General features: G+C 44.3%; 1 protein-coding gene across 3 annotated transcripts; it reads left to right on the forward strand.

The window, feature by feature from the left end:
* Nucleotides 1–896: 896 nt before the first annotated feature.
* On the forward strand, nucleotides 897–22657 carry klhl32 (kelch-like family member 32). 3 transcript variants are annotated; one of them, XM_035403457.1, is made up of 11 exons: nucleotides 897–1130; nucleotides 2234–2369; nucleotides 2752–2932; nucleotides 5759–5866; nucleotides 7476–7574; nucleotides 12619–12834; nucleotides 16004–16730; nucleotides 18387–18445; nucleotides 20815–21007; nucleotides 21142–21236; nucleotides 21407–22657. In XM_035403457.1, exons 2-11 carry the CDS (start codon nucleotides 2347–2349, stop codon nucleotides 21566–21568), a joined length of 1863 nt encoding a protein of 620 aa, XP_035259348.1. In that variant the 5' UTR covers nucleotides 897–1130; nucleotides 2234–2346; the 3' UTR covers nucleotides 21569–22657. The 3 variants fall into 3 exon arrangements, with proteins under 3 accessions (XP_035259348.1, XP_035259358.1, XP_035259338.1); XM_035403467.1 differs by having other exon boundaries at nucleotides 2240–2369; XM_035403447.1 differs by having other exon boundaries at nucleotides 2279–2369.
* The last annotated feature ends 432 nt before the right edge of the window (nucleotides 22658–23089 follow it).

The raw sequence follows: 23089 nt of genomic DNA on the forward strand, positions 1-23089 counted from the left end.
TCTCGGACATTTTATCATTCAAAATTCAAAAGTTACAAACGAGCAATAAATAGACATTTAAAGTGCAGTATTTATTGTCCTCCAAAGAAGCTTACAGCCAGCAAAGCACGATCTGACAACCCGATACAGAACCCCTGCCGCCGTTTTATTCCTTTTTGGATATATGGTTCTTATTTAACAATCTTGTCAACTACAGAACAGCCTACAAAGATGCAGAAAGCCTACAACAGCCTACACCTGCGGTTTGCCATGCTGACAAACCGCAGGTGCTCATTTCAGTCTCAGCCGTGGTCAATGTTTTCTGATCGCACATCGCCACCCAGAGGATGATAGCCTTATTGCCTCTGCGATGTATATAATAATAATAATAATAATAATAATAATAATAATAATAATAATAATAATAAGAAGAAGAACCATCGTCATCATCATCATCATAGTTAGGCTATGTAAAATAGCTGCCAAAAAGCACAGTATTGCAATATGATATTCGTTTCAATCGGTTGACAGGCAAATTGGCAAGACTGGGCTAAATTACTTTTCTAAGATCCTAATATTTACTAATAGGGCAACAAAGCCCTAATAACACATTGATATTAATCATATTAATAGATGTCCTAATACTCGTCATATGGGCGGTTTCAACTTCTAGGCAATAAGTGCCTACCTCTTAGGACGCAATAAATACATTCGTTAGAATTTTAACTTTCGAACTTTATTGGCATATTATTTTAAACGTTTTACAGTATATCATTATGATGTACAGGAGCCAATATTGTTCTGGTAAACCGGTGAGTGGAGCACATTTTCACCGAGGGACGCTCACTGTAAAACGCTCAGGACCTGGCAGTAAGAATGTCACTAGATGGCGGTAAGCTCCATCCCGAGGACTGCATGTGACCGGTGAAGAAAGGCGGAGTTTGGCTGTGACAATTTTAGCTATTATTACTATGTAACCGTACACGGTTCCGTTAACGCCGCTGTTACGAAGTGCTGAGGCTTCCCGCGACCTTCTAGGCTTCCCTTTTCTACTGTGGCTGCCATCACTGCCGGATGTCAAGTAACAGGATACTTTTTCTGTAAAACGGGACGAGGGGTTGAAAAAGGCAGTTGAGTTGCAACCGAATGAGGTGCGTACACCATGTATCACGTAATGTTGCTGGCTTGATTCTAAGTGGGTAGCCTATACACGCTACAGCCTGGTGACAGGCTGTTTGTTATTGACCTGGTTGAATGTGAAATCTGGAAACAGAGAGGGATAAAGCACATGATGTTGACAAGTATGGAAACGGCAGAAATCCGGGTGAAGCTGGGATTTGTCACTTAAACCGAGTGGCTGAGCTGCCTTGTTGCTAGGAAACCCTTGACAGCAGTGAGGATGATAGTGAAAAGTGATAGTGAGAAGGTTCAGCTCATTGGATTCTCGTGTGAAAACATGTCTGGAAGAAACTTAATGCATTCTGCTGTAAATGTAGTACACATGTAATAACGATGTGAGTAATAATGTTACTTCTGATCGCCAAATGAAGCACAACTTATTTGTGAACTGAGTCCAAACGGGCAGTAGTATTGGTAGTGCAATGTAACTTGCTTTAGCTAAATGGTGGTGGACGATTTGTGTGATTATGCAAACATGCGTTTATAAGTAGAGGTGTGTGAATACTATAGAGCAGCTTTATAGACGATCGGCTTGCGGGGGTCTTGAAAAAATGAAACTAGCGGTGAAAATTTTAGCTACTCTCAGAATATTATGCATTAAGTTGTAACCAACAATGATTTTTAGGTGTGTACTGTATACTGTCTTTTTAAAAGCCCACATTTCCTTATGCATAAAATCACTATGACGTACAGAAAGACCAACATTATTCATGAGCACAGAGCAGTTTTTTCAGTGACTGAATATTGCGGAGTGACTTTAGCTTACAGTTGTACTTCTGCAGTGCTTGCCTCTCTCTCACTTTCTGTCCCTCACACACACTTACACACATGCACACATACATCGCCTCTCTCACTCTGATTCTCTCTCCCTCTCTCTGCCCGTGGTTAGGTGTGTGAAGGTCACTGTGCTGTCTTGATCAATAGCTCCCTAGACAACGCAGAGACAGGAAGACATTAAATTCAAATGAAATCTGCTGTCCAGCCTCCCCTGCACTGCTCTGTGTGGGGATGCGTAGGGCCTGAGTTAGCTCTGTGCTTCTGGGTGAGCTGTGTCTTAGTTTGCTCAGTATTTCAGGTGCAGTGCCCGAGACTGCTCTGCCTCTGACGTGTGCCCCTGCAGGCGGCTGCGCGTCCTGAGGTCACCGCATCGCAAGGACCGCCCAGCCTGTGTTGTCCCCTCACAGGAGCATGCCCTCTGAACTGTCTCTCAGGTACAAGCGCCGCTCGCGATGTGGTGTAAGCCCTGTCTCTGCTATCACCTCTCTCCCAGTACTTACTAAGCACTTTCTCTCAGGTGTCACTTCTCATCTGCTCTGTGTCTGGACTCTCAGTGCATCCTGTGATAATCCTTCTTGTGTGTCTGAGTATACGGCCACATGACCAGACAGGGTATTTGGGGTAAATGCAGGGGCACGGGGGGGAGGGGTGCGGTGCTCCTCGCTGTTCTCAGGAGGATTAATCCTACATGCCCTGACAGATGTAAGGCTCGGTCCTTAATCCGTCCACTTCCTCGACTCAAGGTCTGGAGCTCAGTATTGACTGACTGACTGACTGACTGACGCATAGACACAACCTCTGTCTCTTTTTTTTTAGTGCTCAGGATATGTTGACAGGGCAGCGGCTGTGCCAGTCCAAATCCCACCAGAGTTCTGTTCTCTCGGCCCTCAACCAGCAGAGGAAAGACGGACTCCTCTGTGATGTCACCCTGGTTGCTGGGGAACAGAAGTTCCACGCCCACAAGGCAGTCCTGGCAGCATGCAGCGATTACTTCCGGGTGAGTCTGGATCCGGGCACTGTGTACATGGCATCTGCAGCACTCGCATTGTTGCAGAGATACGTACAGCAGTCGGCAGATATATATAGCTCTTAGCAGATACAGTATGTTTGGCAGCCAGTAGATATGTACTGCATATAATATATACGTATAGCAGTTAGCAGGTACGTACAGCAGTTGACAGATACGTGCAGCATTCAGGAGATATGATTGGTCAGTAGTGCAGGAGTCGACAGGAACAGTAGTCAGTTCGTGCAAGTCTGTTAACACAGAAGTGTTTGTGTTGGTGTAGTACTATAATTGTTGGTGGTGGCGGTGACCTTTTCTCCCTTGTTGCAAAGTTCTTGGAGATCAGGGAAGATGTAATATAAATGCACAACATAATTATTATTAGTATTGTTACTTCCTGTAGAGACCGGGGTATGTTGATGTGTCCCTGATAAACAATTTTATGAAATTTAATTTGGTGTTAAATTTCAAATTAAATAAAGGAATAAAACAGGGGAAGTTCATCCCAAGGCTGTTCAGAGTTGTATGAGGACTCATGTCCTTCTATTTCACAACAATAGGCTTTCTTTCCCACACCCCTCCCTCTAGAGTTCTATTTCTCATATGTCACAGTTCTGCTCAGCTGTGCCATCTCTGCCTCCTTCATTTCAAAGTGCAGAAACGTTGCAGGCCATGTAGAGATTTTTCTTAATCCCCAGTGCATGTTATTCGAATGAGAGATGCCCTTCTGTATACTGGGCAGAGACTGTCAAAGCCGAGTACTTAGATCTTACAGATCTTACAGTTACATAGCTACTCCGAGCTGGGAAAAGATTACCTGCTTCGTAACACAAAAATGAGGGAAGGTTAGTTGTCACTTGACTTTGTATTTTGAATTGGAGGCCATTTTAAATTTTCCATTCCTGGAAATTAGAACTGGAATTTCTTACTGGCATTTAATTTGTCATGTTGTGTTATTTTCCTTCTGACCAATGGTAGAAATGTCTGTATTGGGCTGCAGTAACACCAATATCAAACCACCAGTCAGTCTGTGCCAAATGCAGAGGGATCTGTCTGCAGGCTGCAGGAGGGTGCGGATTGATGTCAAGCCCAGCCCTCTGACATCCTACCCCCTTGTCCAGTCCTGAGCATCAAAAGGCAGAATTGTTTTCAACCAATTGCATGCGTCGATGGGTGGGGTTTGATGTCAAACCCCACCCATCGACCTCCAGCCCCACCCCTGCCTCATCCTGCAGTTAGATGTACTTGGGCAAATGCGGTGTGGCTCACAGATGGTCAAGCACAGCTACTAGAAAATATCATTTTAGACATCATGTAATACAACATACCAGACTGTAGACTGTATGCGGTCTATTTTTGGAGAAGCCAGTGGACATAAATCAAATCTAATTGCATCACTGTTCATGCACACTGTGCATTACATGCTGCTGGCCCGTGTTGTCAACATTAGGTACAATGCCCCCACCCTACATGGCAGTCTATTATGAATCTAGCGGGGTGGAATAACTTGAAAGCAAGCCACCTGCCACTGAATATCTCTTTCAGGCCATCTCGGGGGTTGAAGGTCAATCCAGGGAACATGTGACCCTTATCAAGAGTCCTTTCATCCTCAGTGGGCATGTTGACCTCGTGTAAAGAGGATCTTCAGCCCCGGGGTGCACAGCCTTCGACCAGAAGGCCTTTAATTAAAGCCGTGTCAGTGTGGCCCGCGCTAATGAGCCGACACGCGTAGAGACACGCTGCTGAAGCAGGCCCAGTGTGCTCTCTGTCTCAAGATAGAAGGCCTGACTAAAACCTGCTGGTCCTCAGACACTTCCCTAAATGCCTGAAATTATCCTCCATCGCACATGCAGTAAGTCAGTCAGTCCAACACGTACACAAAAACAGAAATTGGGCAAAAAACTGAAAGTGGACTGTCCTTTTTGTCCTCATACATCAGATCTAGCAGACAAGCAAAGGCAACCAAGAATGTTTTCAAAAAATATTTTGTACCAAATTCAGTTAGCATATTGAATTCAGGTAATTAGAGGTATCATATAATAACACAACTTCAACTGAATTTCTTTTAATACTGTATTTTATATTTATTATAGGGACGTGCAGTAAAGACTCCTCATAGCACAGAATCCTGGACCTATGAGACAGTCTTATGTAATTTTATCTTGTTATCTGAAGGTGTGAATGTTGAATGAGATTCAAATGAGAGTCGTGACTGTTTATGTTTTTAAATGTACGTATATTGTAATGTGAAGCTGAAAAACAAATTTCCACCTAGCGTGGACAATAAAGCCTAAACAATGTCCCAGCTATGTGTTTTTCACAGATGTTTCAGCAATTAGCCTGTTTTAAAAGCAAACTGTCTCAGTGGTGTTTTTATGGTTATAAAATCATCTGGGATACTTTGTGAAATTTGGAAATGACTCAGGGAAGGAGTGAGAATGGGCACTTGCTTGTCGTTTGCTAAACAGTTAGCATCCATCGTTCTCCTACCTCCTGCAGTCCTCCAGCTGGAATCAATACTTTTCCTATAGCCCAGCTGTGTGACACAAATCAATGGCTTTGATCAGGGACTTTACCCAGTGTGAAGAAAGGAGTGAAGTGTCTGGCCTCTGTTTGGCTGTAAGGGCACCTGTGTACCTGTGGGTGCCAGTGTGTGTTGGCATATATGCTAGCGAGGTAAGTGCGTGTAAGAGTTCAGACCTCATGTCTGTTCAAGGTGACATTAAGGCCTCCTCCTCCTATCCTTACAGTGAATGACGGGCAGGTGTGTAAGCTCCAGATGTGTGTATCTGACGTGTGAATTGTGTGTGCTTTCAGGCCATGTTCAGTCTGTGTATGGTGGAGAGTGAGGCAGAAGAGGTGACCCTTCAGGGAGTGACCAGTGAGGGTCTGAAACAAGCACTGGACTTTGCCTACACTGGACAGGTGAGCTCAGCTGTCCTCACTCTCAGAGGGGGACTTAACAAACCAGCATTCTAAGCACATGCTTGGGGCCCCTAAAGTAGAAGGACCCCCCTGCTGACCAGAACTGATATAGCTATTTTAGCTATTTTGACCAGTATTCAGTAAAAATTGCACGTCAAACATGAAGGGAAAAAAACGGTATTATCATCTTACTAATTCCATTGTATAAAAATGCATACATTCATCATTTACTGATGCAGTACTTATAACAATAGCAATATGCTATCCAGATAAAGTGAATGTTTGTGTTAAACTTACACTTGGTACAGATGTTTAGCACTTAAAGCTATGCATATGTCCAGTACATAAGTATGGTAGTTATACCAACACTTATACCAGTTTACAGTGTCAAACTGCTACTGCATGGAGTTCCAAACAAAATTCACTGCTTGGCTGCTGATCTGACCACTGCTTCATACCACTTCCCTGACCACTGCTCTACACTGCTGATCTGATCACTGCTCCACACTGCTGCTCTGACCACTGCTCCACACCGCTGTTCTGACCACTGCGCCACACCACTGCTCCTCACTGCTGATCTGACCACTGCTCCATACTGCTGCTCCACACTGCTGCCCTGACCACTATTCCCAAAGCTGTATGCACAATAAAAGAGAGGCTGTGATGTTGTTTCTTTGTATGTAGGTCAGAGTGGAGCTGTCAGTCCATAAATGTCTGGCCCACATATACAGCATGCTAATTTTCTCACAACTGTACTGAGGCCAGACTGATACGAGCAGCAACCCAAAAAGCTTGCTCTCTCTCTCTCTCGCTCTCTCTCTCTCTCTTGCTCTCTCTCTCTCACACACACACACACACACTCTCTCTCTCTCCACCAAATACATTTTAAAAATTTGTATAATTGTACAGACATTTTACATTACATTCTTTTTCAAAGTGACTTAAAATGAAAGAGAACATAAATGCATCCACCAGAGTCATGTGAGTTCTAGCACCAGGCTTGGCAAATAACATTTTTAGAACAGCAAGTGTAAGTGCAACATCGATAAAGCGCTAATGTACATTTATTATGCTTGCCTAGAACCACAATAACAATCACAGATTCATATAGCTAACATCCATATTAGATGCATACCGTCCACAGAATGTACTGTACATAAAATTCAGAAAACAGGGCTCTAACCAAAACTTCATGCAAAAATTTCCTTGACTGGCAAGCTTGATTAATAGAGGCTGGGTGGAGCATATCATCAATATGAATTAAGTTTGGATCTCTACTAAGAGATAGAGATATAACATAGAGATGAACGGTTTCCATTGACAGATTGTTCAATCGTTAAGTCATTTATACAAGATCATCTATGTTAATTTCAGATTAACCCTTTATGAACATGAGAGGCTATCTTAGCCCTGTTAGACACAAAGCAAGCACAGTACATTCTCTATGAAGTATTACTCACCAAACCACTTCATTGGTGTGTTTTTATTTTCAATGCTTTTTTTATGTTAATTAAAAAATGACTGTTTTAAAATCTAGATTTATCGAGATGTGTAACAGAGATATAGATAGGTACTAAGTGCAGAACCTCCTCTGTCTTTCCCTCTGTAGATCGTGCTAGAGCCTGGAGTGATCCAGGACGTCCTGTCTGCAGGAAGTCACCTGCAGCTGCTGGAGCTGCTCAGTCTCTGCTCACACTACCTCATCCAGGTGAGAGACACTCCTGCGCACACTCGCATGGGGGATACAGGTAGGAAACGCACACGTTCCAAACTTACCCCTAAGGTGCTACACAGCATTACACAGCACAGCTACACAGCATTACACAGCACCACTACACAGCATTACACAGCACAGCTACACAGCATTACACAGCACCACTACACAGCATTACACAGCACCGCTACACAGAATTACACAGCACAGCTACACAGCATTACACAGCACCACTACACAGCATTACACAGCACCGCTACACAGCATTACACAGCACAGCTACACAGCATTACACAGCACTACACAGCACAGCTACACAGCATTACACAGCACCACTACACAGTATTACACAGCACCGCTACACAGCATTACACAGCACCGCTACACAGCATTACACAGCCCCGCTACACAGCATTACACAGCACAGCTACACAGCATTACACAGCACCACTACACAGCATTACACAGCACAGCTACACAGTGCTACACAGCATTACACAGCACCACTACACAGTATTACACAGCACCGCTACACAGCATTACACAGCACAGCTATACAGCATTGCACAGCAAAGCAGTGTTTGTCCGTTTGAACTTTTATATTCTAAATGCTTATTATGTTGTTTGTTTATACTGATGTAAGTGTAGTATGTATGTATGTATGTATGTAGAATGTGCATATTTTTAATGTGTATATGACTTGTTTATCTATTATACTTTTGTATTGATATGTTTTAATGTTCAGGACTCTTGGAAGAGTAGCCATTGGCTAAAATAGGTCCTAATAAAACTCAAACTCACCACTACACAGCATTACACAGCACAGCTACACAGCATTGCACAGCACCACTACACAGCATTACACAGCACAGCTACACAGCATTTCTCAGCCAGCTGAAATTACCCTGATTCTCTCCATCATGTGATCATTCAGTCATAATATGAATCCTTTAGTTTTGCCTTATTCAGTTTTATTGTTAATTACTGTGTGAGGTGGTGTTGTCATGTTTTATGTTGCTCATATAAATCATTGTTTCATATAATCTAAACACCATTGCTTAAGGTTATAGTATGTTTATAGTATGTTTATTTGGGTCTACACTCAGTATGATCTAGTGAAGGATGATCACAAGGCTCAATTAGTATGTGCTTAATTTTAGCAGTATTTTTCACTGTATTTTTCACTATTTACTGTAGTGCTGCACCATACCTATTCTTGTTGTTCTTATTTAACATACAGTACAGGCAAAATTTATTATTATTTTTTAAACCTTAGCTAGAGAAGAATTGAGTTAATACGTCTATATGCACATTTGTTGAATAACAAACCAAAGTATAAACTTTTTTTTTTTTTTTACAATAACTCAAAAATATGAGTTTTACTTAAAGTTACAATCTCGAAGTTTTCAGTTTCGTTCTCTTTGGCAGTACCAATGGCGAGAAGCGGTAATTGCAGGTGTGTTTTTGGACCTCACTTCCCATAGATCCAACCGGATCCAACCAGTGTCGCCTGTGTGACGTCAGTCAGTTGGCACCTGGGACACGCCAACTATTACACTTACTATTTACTGAATAAAAAATGGTTGTTACACAAGTAACGTTATGTACATACTCATTCATTGTCTAACATTAGGCTAACTTAAGCTGTCTTTACACTGCCGAGCCAGGTTAAAATGCTGTAGCAGACCTGGGGTAGAATTAGTGATGATCAATTTCCACAAACGTTCTTTATCCACCTTTTGCTCGGTATGAACATCTTTACAGTGCAGAGAAGAATTCGCGGGATTCGCTGTGGCTCGTGCAATTATGTATCTCGTGCATCATCATCGTGAATGATTGTTGTGTGATATTTTTGAAACAACTGCCTTGTTTCTGGTTTTGCTAGCTAAACTGTTCGAGAATAAAGCTGAGCTGGGTGTTAAATTAGCAATCAGAATAAGAAGAATAAAACAAAAACAAAGGAGATTTCATCAAAAAAGGGCATCAAGGCTGAAGGAACATATGAGGAAGCGTAATAAAATAATAACAACGCTAATCCATACTGCTGTATTCTTTTATTTAGTTTTCTCCGGCTTGACATCTTTACACATAAATCAGCCCCGGCTCTGCTACACCTATACCCCGGCTTATATATTGATGAACTTGATGTCAATGTAAATGACGGTAACGTTACGGCCAGTTAAGATCAATGATTCGCAACGAGACTAAACGGTTTTAGAATGTTGCAGAGAAAATTGTAGCGGTGTGAACTGGTTAGTTGCAGAGCCTCTGAAGCCGTTGCCTAGGGTCTCAAAAGACCTACCTTGTCAAATCGCCAAGTGCAGTTTTAGAACGTTTACAATCAGACGTCTTGGAATTTTTCAAGTTGCATCCAGTCTCGTTGCGAATCATTGATCTGAACTGGCCTTTAGTTAGCTACATTGCAACGCTGCAACAAGGTAGCATTGCATTCGAGAGACGGTTTGCGAGGTCGGTACCGGTCAGTAGCGTTAACTAGCGTTTTTTCTAATTGTTAGCTGACATTAGATTGTGTTAATCACATGAGCCAGCTAGCTAACGCAACGTTACCTGATATGAGAGATGGATACTGTGCGCAACGGTGTCTAAACTAATGTTGCCTTTATTGACATGGTCCGGTAGCTAGCGTTAGCTGTGCAAATAGCTATGTAATTTAGTAACGTTACATTGTCATCAAATGTAATACGAAATCTACATCAACAAATAATATGACCTCTCATGTTACACAAAAACTTATTAGGGTTCCATAACCCCCCCACCTTTAACGCTAGTAGACACCGGAAAAAACAGTACGCCGCTCACACACAAGTGAGCTGAAGCGCAAGCCTGTTGCGTTAGCTCTGCCTACCCTCTCTGGCGGACCAACCACTGATGAGTGATGGAAAACGCGTCACTATCTATGCGCCGCTTGTGATTTTTTCCCGGGAATGTCGCCACAGACACCCAGTTCTTTAATCATAAATTAAATAATAATAATAATATAAATTAATATAATAATAGGCTCAATCACCATTGTGTTACCTAATTCAGCGATAGATAGTGACTTAACAGACATTTATTTTAATGAAAATCTTCTAGATTATTACTTTAAATATAATCTTAGACACTTCTTCAAAATAGCCTTGTTTGCCTTTAATTGCAATTAAATTATTGGAAGTGTCCACAACTGAACAGGTGTCAGTGAGTTCCCTGCTGTGATACTTTATATGACTCACAGTCCTGAGTTCCTCAGTGCTGTGGAAGTTGTTTAAGTCTGATTAAATCTAATGGAGAGTGCTCGCCTGCAGGAATGCTTTAGAAGATAAATAATCGCTTTAAGGCAGGGGAGCACTGAGACTGCAGAGCACTCGGTTCTTCACGAAATTGAGTTTCATTGCCAGCAGTGTTTTCGTGTCTGATCTGATCACTATGTTGGTGCTGAGAAAGATCAGACATCTTAGAAGGGTTTTACGAGTTCCAATGAGACCGCTGTGGGATTGGCGGTTGGGGAGGGTATTTAAGAGTTGCAGTGAGATTTGGAGTTTGTGTGGGTATTTAAGATTTGCAGTGAGAGTGGTAGTTTGGGAGGGCATTTAAGAGTTGCAGTGAGATTTGGAGTTTGTGTGGGTATTTAAGAGTTGCAGTGAGAGTGGTAGTTTGGGAGGGTATTTAAGAGTTTCTGTGCTCTGGACAGATAGACATGGACATTAGATATGCTGTGATCAGCATACAAAAATGTAATACTGTTACTGACAAATAGCCACAGAATGCACACTGCAGTCACACCCTTTGCTGTTTTATTATAACTCAGTGCCTATTTGTATGAGCCTGTGTGCTTTTCACTGCGTTTGTGAGCAGCAGCTTCTGAGATTTGATGACGCGTAGTCAGCAGAGGGCACTCTTTCACTTATTTTCAATCTTTTTTCGTCCTCCCAGCTTTTTAGATTTGCCTCTTGTAGCAGACAATACACCAATAATATCAGTATAACGGCTGAGCATTTAATTCCTCTCCAATCATCTCCTGACTCCAAAGGCAATCAAAAGCCTACAATCAAGAATAGATGCTGAAAGCTCTCTTATACATGCACTAAGGAAGCAATTGCACATGCCTGACTCATTAGAAACACCTGGGAAGCCATTTGTCCCAAACATTATGGTGCCCTGAAATGGGGAGCTATGTATAAAAAGTACAGTAATTTCTACATGGTGAAACCAAAGTGTATAGTAAACCCTTAAATACAAGCTGAGAATGTTCCCTTTAACGACAATGTTTGATTTCAGATATAAAGTTGTGGAGTACAGACCCAAATAAAAAATAAAAATGTCTTTGTCCCAAACATTATGGAGCTCGCTGTATATACAGTACACTTGATGAAGATGAGAAAAAAGGTTGCATAAATAACACTGGTAAAGAGCTATTATTTCGGTGAAATGAGCTGGGAAAATATGGGAATTTTTCCACTGTAATAAAATTGCTCAGAGGAAAAAGTTTTTTTTTGTTAAGTTAGATTTTTATTTTCTAAAGGCATATGTGTCCAAATTAGTTTTAGCCTACTGACTTGGGGATACCATGTTTTTTCCCAAAATCTTTTGGTATTTGCTGGAGTTCTTGACTACATTGGCCTTAACAAGGACAATGGACCAGTAGATGCAAAATAGCCCTATAGCATTAAAGATTCACCCGCATATTTCACTGTAGGTATGAAGTCCTTTTCAACGTAAGCTTCCTTCTTCTGACGCCAAACCTGCAACTAGTGTGCATGGCCAGCTAGCTCAATTTTAGTCTCATCTCAGCACCATAACACCCAGTACCCATGATGAAAACAGGGGTGTCAATCATTTTGACCCTTATCGTTTTGGGAAATAAAATTCTTAGTTGTTAAAAATAGCCGTGAAATTTAGCTCATTACCTGTGTTCTTTATTTTATTCATTATCTTTATTAATATAGAGGTTACTCTATATCAATAATTTGTAGAAATACAACTGGAATACTTTTGTTGCAGTATGTGAGTGACTGTGTGTGTATGTATGTGTTTTCAGGAGCTGAATAGTTTTAATTACCTGGACCTTTATCGGCTGGCGGACTTGTTCCACCTGCCAGTGCTAGAGGGCGCTGTTGTGGAGTTCTTGGTGGAGCACCTGTCTGAACTTCAGCACAGTCGTCAGGAGGAGGTGCTGCTGCTCCCATACCACCTATTGAAGGAGGTGCTGAAGAGTGACCGCCTAACCTCACTCAATGAGGAACAGATCTGGCAGGTACAAACACTCACCCCCCCACCCCCCCACAAACACACTCACATAAACACATAGTCTTTCTCTGTCTTTCACACACAAAAATGTGCAACTCTCACATACACACTCTTTCACACACAATGCATACCAGCACCCACGTGCATGCGCGTGCGTGCGCACACACACACACACACGCACACACATCCATGCATACAAGCAGACATACACACAAAACACACAGGCACACAGGCTTCCAAAATGGCAACCAGACATATAAAAGATGGATAAGTGGTGTGCATGTGGGTGTGTGTGCGTGCAGTGTGTGTGTGCATGTGTGTGTGTGCATTTGTGTGAAGCCGTTTGTGCTTCTGAGTGTGTATGTCTGCATGCATGCTGTGGGAGTGTGTGCTGTGTGTGCGCATGCTATGTGTTTGCACGGTGTGTGCGTGCCTGCATGCATATGTGCGCGTGTGCTGAATATTTGTTTAATATTCAGTGTGGTTCGCACTGCAGTATTTGAGCTGGAACACAGAGTGGCCAATGGAATTCAGGTTAAAGTGCGAGACCTCATTTCAATATTGTAATGAATCCCCCTCTGCCTCTGTTCTACAGCGAAGACGAGGGGACCTTTACGACATTTTCACTGAAAATGCAACAACAAAAGGCTTTACAAATGTGCAAATGCACAGGATCCTCTGCCTTGAGGTGATTCTGTAACCCGAGTAAGGATTATGGCTGAATCGTGGTATAATTTGACCACACGTTAGTGAACCCGATTCAAAATTGAGAATTGAATGGTTTTCTGTCAGATCCTCAGAATGTTTAGGTATTTTGGGGAAGTCACTGAGAGGATTTTCAGACATTACTTGCCTACTCCTTTGAATTCAGATTTTATTTTTCCTTTTTGTTTCTCTGTTTCCCTCTCTTCTTTCTGTCTCACTCTTTCCATTTGAACGGACACATTTTATCAACCTCACTCTTCCCCCCACATACTGCAGTCACCATACCTGTGTGTGTGTCCTTAGTCTCTGCTCGCCGCTGTCATAACTCATATCATATCAAACCCCAGGGCCCGCTTCTCGCTCGGCCTACCTCTGTGTGTGTGTGTGTGTGAGAGAGAGAGAGAGGGAGGGAGAAAGAGAGAGAGAGAAAGAGGGAGAGAGAGAGAGAGAGAGCGAAAGAAAGAGAGAGAGAGGGAGGGAGGAGGTGGGGGAGACATTGGTGGAGGGGTGGGGGTGGGGGGTGTGTGTGACTGTTCATTTGCACCAATCATGCCTCCCTGTCAGTCTGTGTGATTAGGCACACGGCAGCTCCACCAGCGCCGCGGTCCCCTGGCTGTCACTCAGGCCCTCCGTCTGATGGAAAACAATCAGGCCTTTGATGGCACAATTACCGTGACCCTTTAACCAGGCGCTGCCGCCCTAATCAGGGCTGATTAGGAGAGTTTGGGCCTCCTTCAGTTTGCGGGGAAGGTTAATTTGGGCGTCAGACGGAGGCGCGTGATGAGCGCGGGCCCGGAGCCGCCGTCCGCGATGAGAACGTGCGCCCGCAGATATTGCGCGGATATAGTTCAGCTGTCAATCTTTGTCAGGAAGGAGTTGGGAGTTCCTCGCTCAGGAAATCACATATTCTCCTCTCTGCCATGCGCTTTAGTAGGTGGTGGCGCGTGTGCGAAGGGGGGGGGGGGGGTGGGGGGGGAGTTAATTTATTCTCTGCCCTGAGCAAGATCTCCCACACAGCATGACCTTCACTGGAGGCGAATGTGGCAGCGCTCTGATTTTAACTCTTCCGTGGTCTGAGGGGGGGGGGGGGGGGCAGAGGTGGGGGGGCAGAGAATAAATGCAGGTGCTGAGGGTGCCGTGGGTTGAGGCGACTGAAAGCGAGCAGTGATGCAGGAGTGAGTGTCTCTTAGGTAACAGGTACAGAGGGAAAATGATGTGCACACTGTGTTCGTGGGCAAGGGAGTATGTGTGCTTGTTTGGGCTGCGGGGTTATTCCATTTCAGTTAAGTCAATTCAGTTGAAATGAAATTCAGTTCATTAACTGAAAAATCCTCAAAGAACATGATGTGCCTTTTCAATTCCTTGATTGAATTTCATTTAATCTGCCGAATTGACTGAATTGAAATGGAATTAATCCCATCCCTGGTGCTCGTCGATAAAGTCTGTGCGTACGTGGATTGTGCCTTTGTCTGTGTGTCTTTCATGTTTGTGGAGACCGTGTATGTGTATATTTGGAGTGTGTGTATGTATGTGGTATGCGTGTTTACAGTGTGTGTAGTTCATTTCCTCTCAATAATTCACCCCTAATAATCCATCAATTTGAGTCACTTGTGCTTATGGAGTTAGCTCCAATTTACTGTGATGGTCCTTTATTGAAGAGAGGAATTGGCAAAACTAATGGCCACATGCGCTATAAGAATGATTTGCGCTTTAGAAAATAAATACTATCTTTCTTGCACTCTCAAAAATGTAAGAACTAATTTGAAACATAAAAAAGGAAGAATACACTGTGTATGTGTGTGTGTCCTTCTAGAGAAGGAACTGAAAGTTATTGACTAATAAAAGGGAGAGCCAGAAGGGTGAATAGGCTGGACTGTAAGGGCGTATCTTTTGAGGGAAGGTTTCTGCGGTGTCACCATGATACACACTCGTGTACAGTGACATGGTTTATATTTCACTATGCCATTCCTAAGAAACTTATTCCCCTTGAAAAATGTGCTGACTTTCGGTGGACACCAACACACGTGAGTTATTGAGAGGGAGGCGCATGTATATTGTGAGGGAGAGACACTTTGTGACAAGTAATTAGTGCTGTAATAAGGTCTTTGTCTGTGTCGGACTAAAGGTCCCTTTGTTTTCTTGATAACGGGATCGGTTATTTCTGGCAGTCTGTGTCTCTGCTCCTCTTGAGCTCGGTTCATTAGCCTTTGTGCAGGGCTCGTCCAAGCAGGCATTTTCATCTGGAGTTAAAAATAAATCTAGCAGTAGGCTGACCGGGGTCAGGGGTTCGTTCATGTCATACCAATAATCAGCAATGCTTACTCTCAAACTCTGTGTGTTACAGCAATGTCATAACTGTCAACTGGACTCTCACGTAGAGAAGAAGTGAATGTCAGCATCAGATTCTGACGCCTTTTGGTCCCTCCCACCATTCCTCATTTCCTGTCTCCCTCTTTTCTCTTCATCCCTAGCTGGTTGTGCAGTGGTTAGAGCACGATTGCCGGTACCAGCGCATGGATGACCTGCTGCAGTACGTGCGCTACGGCTTAATGGACGCAGCGGCCTTGCACCTGCTGGCACAGTGCCACCCGCTGGTGAAAAGCAGCGAGGCGGCCACGGCGCTGATCGACGAAGCCCTGGAGTACCACCGCGCCGTCTTCGCCCAGCCGGTGCGGCAGACGCCGCGCACCAAGCCCCGCTTCCAGTCGCTGACGCTCTACATTGCGGGCGGGCGGAAGCGGGAGGTGTGCCGGGTTCGGGAGCTGCGCTTCTTCAACCCCGTGGAGCAGGAGCACGTCCACATCACCGGCGTGTCCAACTGGAGCGAGCTGGCGCCCATGCCCGCCGGGCGGAGCCACCACTGCGTGGCCGTCATGGGCCACTTCCTGTTCGTGGCGGGCGGGGAGGTGGAGCACGCCACGGGCCGGACCTGCGCCGTGCGCACCGCCTGCCGCTACGACCCGCGCGGCAACAAGTGGACGGAGATCGCCCCCATGAAGGCCTGCCGGGAGCACTTTGTGCTGGGGGTGCTGGGCCAGTTCCTCTACGCCGTGGGCGGCCGCAACGAACTCAGGCAGGTGCTGCCCACCGTGGAGCGCTACTGCCCCAAGAGGAACAAGTGGACCTTTGTCCAGTCCTTCGACCGCTCGCTCTCCTGCCATGCTGGCTGCGTGGCCGATGGCCTGCTCTGGGTCTCAGGTAAAATCTCTCATCTCAGCTGCTGGCTCTCAGTCTGAGGTACACGCCGTCAGGCTTAAGTACAGACTCTCAGTCTGAGGTACACGCCATCAGGCTTAAGTACAGGCTCTCAGTCTGAGGTACATGCCATCAGTCTTAATTACAGGCTCTTAGTCTGAGGTACACGCCATCAGGCTTAAGTACAGGCTCTCAGTCTGAGGTACACGCCATCAGGCTTAAGTACAGGCTCTCAGTCTGAGGTACATGTCATCAGTCATAAGTACAGGCTCTCAGTCAGAGGTACACGCCATCAGGCTTAAGTACAGGCTCTCAGTCTGAGGTACACGCCATCAGGCTTAAGTACAGGCTCTCAGTCTGAGGTACACGCCATCAGGCTTAAGTACAGGCTCTCAGTCTGAGGTACACGCCATCAGGCTTAAGTACAGGCTCTCAGTCTGAGGTACATGTCATCAGGCTTAAGTACAGGCTCTCAGTCTGAGGTACACGCCATCAGTCTTAAGTACAGGCTCTCAGTCTGAGGTACACGCCATCAGGCTTAAGTCCAGGCTCTCAGTCTGAGGTACACGCCATCAGGCTTAAGTACAGGCTGTCAGTCTGAGGTACATGTCATCAGTCATAAGTACAAGCTCTCAGTCTGAGGTACACGCTATCAGGCTTAAGTACAGGCTGTCAGTCTGAGGTACATGTCATCAGTCATAAGTACAGGCTCTCAGTCTGAGGTACATGTCATCAGGCTTAAGTACAGGCTCTCAGTCTGAGGTACACGCCATCAGGCTTAAGTACAGGCTCTCAGTCTGAGGTACATGGCATCAGTCTTAAGTACAGGCTCTCAGTCTGAGGTACACGCCATCAGGCTTAAGAACAGCCTCTCAGTCTGAGGTACATGCCATCAGGCTTAAGTACAGGCTCTTAGTCTGAGGTACATGCCATCAGTCTTAAGTACAGGCTCTTAGTCTGAGGTACATGCCATCAGTCTTAAGTACAGGCTCTCAGTCTGAGGTACATGTCTTCAGGCTTAAGTACAGGCTCTCAGTCTGAGGTACATGTCTTCAGGCTTAAGTACAGGCTCTCAGTCTGAGGTACATGCCATCAGGCTTAAGTACAGGCTCTTAGTCTGAGGTACATGCCATCAGTCTTAAGTACAGGCTCTCAGTCTGAGGTACATGTCATCAGTCTTAAGTACAGGCTCTCAGTCTGAGGTACATGTCTTCAGGCTTAAGTACAGGCTTTCAGTCTGAGGTACACGCCATCAGGCTTAAGTACAGGGTCTCAGTCTGAGGTACATGCCATCAGTCTTAAGAACAGACTCTCAGTCTGAGGTACATGTCATCAGTCTTAAGTACAGGCTCTCAGTCTGAGGTACATGTCTTCAGGCTTAAGTACAGGCTCTCAGTCTGAGGTACATGTCTTCAGGCTTAAGTACAGGCTCTCAGTCTGAGGTACATGTCATCAGTCTTAAGTACTGGCTCTCAGTCTCAGCTATTGGCTTCCTGGACTGCGTTTCACATTCTGAGTGTCCTGTCAAATATTCTCTCTATCCATTAAAATATTAAGGTGGGTAAGGGATGGGAGTGATATTCTGGTGGAGGTGGGTTAGCAGTAAGAGAAGGGAGATGGAAGAAGTGATGTCATGTTGCTGATTCTTGTTAATTGCAGGTGGAGTCACAAACACTGCCCAGTACCAGAACCGGCTAATGGTTTATGACCCTGTTCAGGTATATAAAGCCTATTTAGGCTTTTCTCTGTGTATTTTACTGCATGCTCCAGCTGGATACTTGTAATATGCACCCTGTTTAGAATAACTGTGAGTCAGGGAGCAGGGATGGGGTATGTGTGATAAAGTGAGTCATTTCACACTATCCTCTGCAACTAGCAGCTGTATCAGTAGCTGTACTTATTTGTGTAATTAGTATTTGTGTGCTATTGATATTATTTGTTTTCAACAATTTGTAAATTGTAAATATATTAGTATTTTGTTAATACTTACATTTGCCTCTGTGGTAATATGCGTAAATCTGACTTCTCTGGTAAATAGAGGAAGGACAGCTACAAATAGGGACAAAACCCAATATCAAGCAAGTTTAAATCTGCTTTTAGAAGCAGGGTACATGTTAGGTGATGAGGTGAAGTGCATATTCAAATTAAACCAATATACTGGTAAAACAGTAGAATTGAGTATGTGTAGTGGACCTCACGCTGTGCTGATCTGCATGACTGTTCAGCATTTACAGTAATGACCTGGTCATGCGTTTGGAACAGTCTGTGGCCTCAGGCCTCATGCTGCATGACATGCATGTCATATTCCTTCTCTGCTCAGAAGACCTGATTGTGATATGACTCACAGATAAAGGATTGCACAGAACAGTGTGGCTCCTTTGGACCATTACTGTCAGAACTGGACCCTGGTAGTAAAATTAATGGAAAAAACTATTTTTAGGCTTGTAGGAAGCTTTACAGTGACAGTGATGCATGAAAAAGAGCACTTTTGAAAAAGCTTTATGATATTACAAATACATATGTCAATTACAGTTTGGAAGAAATTGACTAAGTCTCCAAGATCATTGCTCTGTTTTTTTAGGGTCCACTTAGTTAGCAGAACACAGCACACCACAAAACAAGGCACACTGAACCACAAAATCTCAGCTCATCCCAGCACACCACATTATTCTCCATCGTAACACTAACAAAACAGAAAACAACACCACAGAAAACAGAACATCACAACACCCTGCTACTTATCAAATCATATCAGTCTCAGACTGCCACTGTTTGGCTTATCAAGCAAATACTGAAGATAATCCAAAACTTCCTGGAATCTGGAATATTGGGAAATTCTTACGCAACAATTTGACTGCTCTTGCAGACTTTGCAGAGAACGCACTCTCTCCCTCTCCAGCGAGACAAACAGAAAGCACCTTATTAGTATTCATAGCGCTGCTTTGTTCACCTGGCAGGACAACCCACAATGCCTCCCTCCCCCTTCCCAGCCCAGCTCTGCACAAACAGATGGCCACCCATCAGATCCGTCCCCAAAATAATTCTCTAATACATACACACATACTCACAAACACACACAGGATTCTGTAATGTACACATGCATTGTACTGCACCACACAAAACAGACAGTCTCTATACTGAAACTGAAATACATTATGTATGAGGTTCAGTATTTTTTTATAAATGAAAAACAGTGTTAATTATGTACAGTGCCATGAAAAAATATTTGCCCCCTTCCTGATTTTCTCTGCTATATTTGTCACACTGAATGATCTTTAGACAACATGTAATATTAGACAAAGGGAAACCTGAGGAAACAGAAGACATTTTAAAATTATTATTCCATTATTTAATTAAAAAAGTTATCAAATATCTGATATCACCCATGTGAAAAAGTAATTGCCCCCTTAGATACTCAATCAACCAGTTAGCCAAATTTAATTGATCAGCTGATTTAACTGATGATTGAACATAGCCAGGCCTGATTGCAGCCAACCCTGTTGAATCTGAACTTCACTCATATTAAACCCTACCGTCAGAGTGAACTAGTCACCACAAAGTTTGTACAACCACACGATGCTGCGATCAAAGGTAGGGGTGGGGAATTCTGGTCCTGGAGGGCTGGTGTGTACGCAGGTCATTCTGTCCACTGATTACCCTGGCTAAATGAGCTAACTGGCTGTATACTGTACATCAACACTGGTCCACTATTGGATTAGATCATAGTACAGTGTTCCACATAGTGACACAAGAGCAGTCTTTGGCTGTCATCCATGCACTTATCAAGAAACATAGCTAAAATGTCAGATGTTGGGGCTAATTAAGTATTTATGGCCAGAAACAGATATGGCCCTCATTGCCTACTTCTGATCGAAAGAAATTCCAGAAGTTATGCGAAAAAAGTTGTTGAAATGTAGCACTCTGGAAAGGGTTACAAAGCCCTGGGACTCTACCGAACCACCGTGAGTACCATTAACCCCAAAGTCCCCAAAAGATGATCCAAAGAACTGCGGGCCTCTTTAGCCTCAGCTACCATTACAGGGAACTGCTAAAATATTGTCTCTCTGCCTCACTCTTTTTTTGACAGAATCAGTGGCTCTCTCGCTGTCCGATGCTGCAGAGGAGAGTTTACCATGTGATGGCGGCCATACGGCGCCAGATCTACGTGCTGGGCGGGAACGACCTGGACTACAACAATGACCGAATCCTAGTCCGTCACATCGACTCCTACAACATCGATGTGGACCAGTGGACCCGATGTGCCTTCAGTCTTCTCACGGGTGAGTCTCATCACCTCACCTTCACACATGCACCTCCCCTCTACATTACTGCAAACCCAAACCAATGGGGAGTGGGTCACATGATCCCTCTCTCTGAAAAACTGTCACATGACTGTGTCTTTTGTGTCTTTCAGGGCAGAATGAGTCAGGTGTTGCCGTTCACAGCGACAGGATTTACGTTGTTGGTGGATATTCCATCTGGACCAATGAGCCCCTGGCTTGTATTCAGGTGAGTTCACCAGAGAATTTTTCTGCTTTGATGCAAAGAAAACCAAAAGGTTGTCTACCGTAAATGATGTCCTTAAATTATGTTTGTAGCATTTTTCTTATCTTATAATAAAGCCTTAGTTGCATTATTTTTTTTTATTGGATAATATAGCCTCATTTCCTGTTTGTCAGGTCCTGGATGTCAGTACAGAAGGAAAAGAGGAAGTCTTCTATGGTCCAACTCTGCCATTTGCATCCAATGGAATCGCAACATGTTTTCTTCCCGCCCCTTATTTTACCTGCCCCAACCTACAGACATTGCAGGTTCCCCATCACAGGATTGGAGCTGTGTAACAGTTCCCTGTGTCGTACATCACATACAGTTATACACACACACACACACACACATGCAGACACAGACACAAACACATACACATAGACTATGTGTTGATATCTACTGTACTAGGTGTCACATACTGAGGAGAACTACATCTCCCAGGAGGCACCAGGGTGACATGCTGGCAGGACACAATGAACTCTCAGCACTTACAGCATGCAGGTTTTGGGGTCGGGGGTGGGTTGACTCAGGGTCAGGGGCCAGCTCCATGGGGATGGCGGTGGGAGCGATGTTTACACATTACATGAACAGCCGTCATGACCTGAAGACCTGACTACATAACAACAGGAATGAGCAGAGGCCAAAACACAAGACACAGGCTGCAGCTGTTTGCAGTGGTGCCTTCCGAAGTATCACAAGAACTGAGTGGGCCACCGGGCTTCTTTGTACAGTGTGGGGCGAGGAGGGGTTAAGACTCCAAACTCTAGGGCTTCACCACTCCTCTCAGCTGGTGGGTGGATGATGTCATATGACCTCATGAAGTGCAAGCAGCAAGATTGCAGACCCCACCCTCTTTGATTCAGCTCGGGGCCTCTTGTGCCAAGATACTGTAGCTGCACTCCTTTGGTATGACTTGTGCAGCAGTGGAGGGAGTGGCTGAACGCGAGGACCTCTTACTCTGTGCTTGGGAGGTCAGACACTATCCTACAATGCACTTCACTAATGGCAGTTGCTGTGGAAGAACATATTCTGCAAGGCTTCAGTTCCTGATGTGAAGCCTGGTTTTGGTAGCAAGCGTTTACATTAACTCAGGCTGAGACCAGTCTGTGGCTCACTCTCACCTTATGCTCAACGTGGCCAAATCAGACAGATGAAAAGCAGCCATGTTTTTATTACCATCCTACTTTCATTTTTTGATGTACGAGGAATCGGGAAATTACACACGCTTCCTGGAAAAGACATTCATTTATTTTGCTGCATTTCTGCAAGAGACATTTGCTTGAAGCTATGCTCATATGCTAATTATGCTAAATTGCTTCCGACAAAGTATTAACAAGAGTTTAACCAAAACAGAATAAATCAATAAAGACAAATTTAGGAGCATATTCATATTGTCTCCTTCAGTTTGCACATTTACTTTTCCATTTTCCCCACTGTAATAATATGCATAGCACAATAACACACAAGCAGCACCTGTCTGTCACACAACTTCATGTCCCCCAGGGAAAAGTGTAATTGGCCATGGTAGCACACAGAGGTTGGTTATTGGCCGGCTGGCTGCACATTAGCGGCTCTTCCGGTCGATCGAGCGGCAGCAGCCCGTCTGCGCCGGCTACCCAAAGGGCGCAGTCCTGTGCAGCACAGGCTGCGCAGCTCAGCTGCAGGTGGAAGAGAAGTGCTGATTGGCTCCATGCGTTTGCTACAAGTGCACTAGTCTTCACTCTCCCCAACTACAGCTGCCATGTGATGGATTTACATATCGGATTGGGCATTCTAAATTATGGAAAACATCGAGGGTTAAAGATAAAAAATCATCT

Source organism: Anguilla anguilla, chromosome 1 (assembly GCF_013347855.1).
Source record: "Anguilla anguilla isolate fAngAng1 chromosome 1, fAngAng1.pri, whole genome shotgun sequence".
In the NCBI taxonomy this organism is placed as follows: Eukaryota; Metazoa; Chordata; class Actinopteri; order Anguilliformes; family Anguillidae; genus Anguilla; species Anguilla anguilla.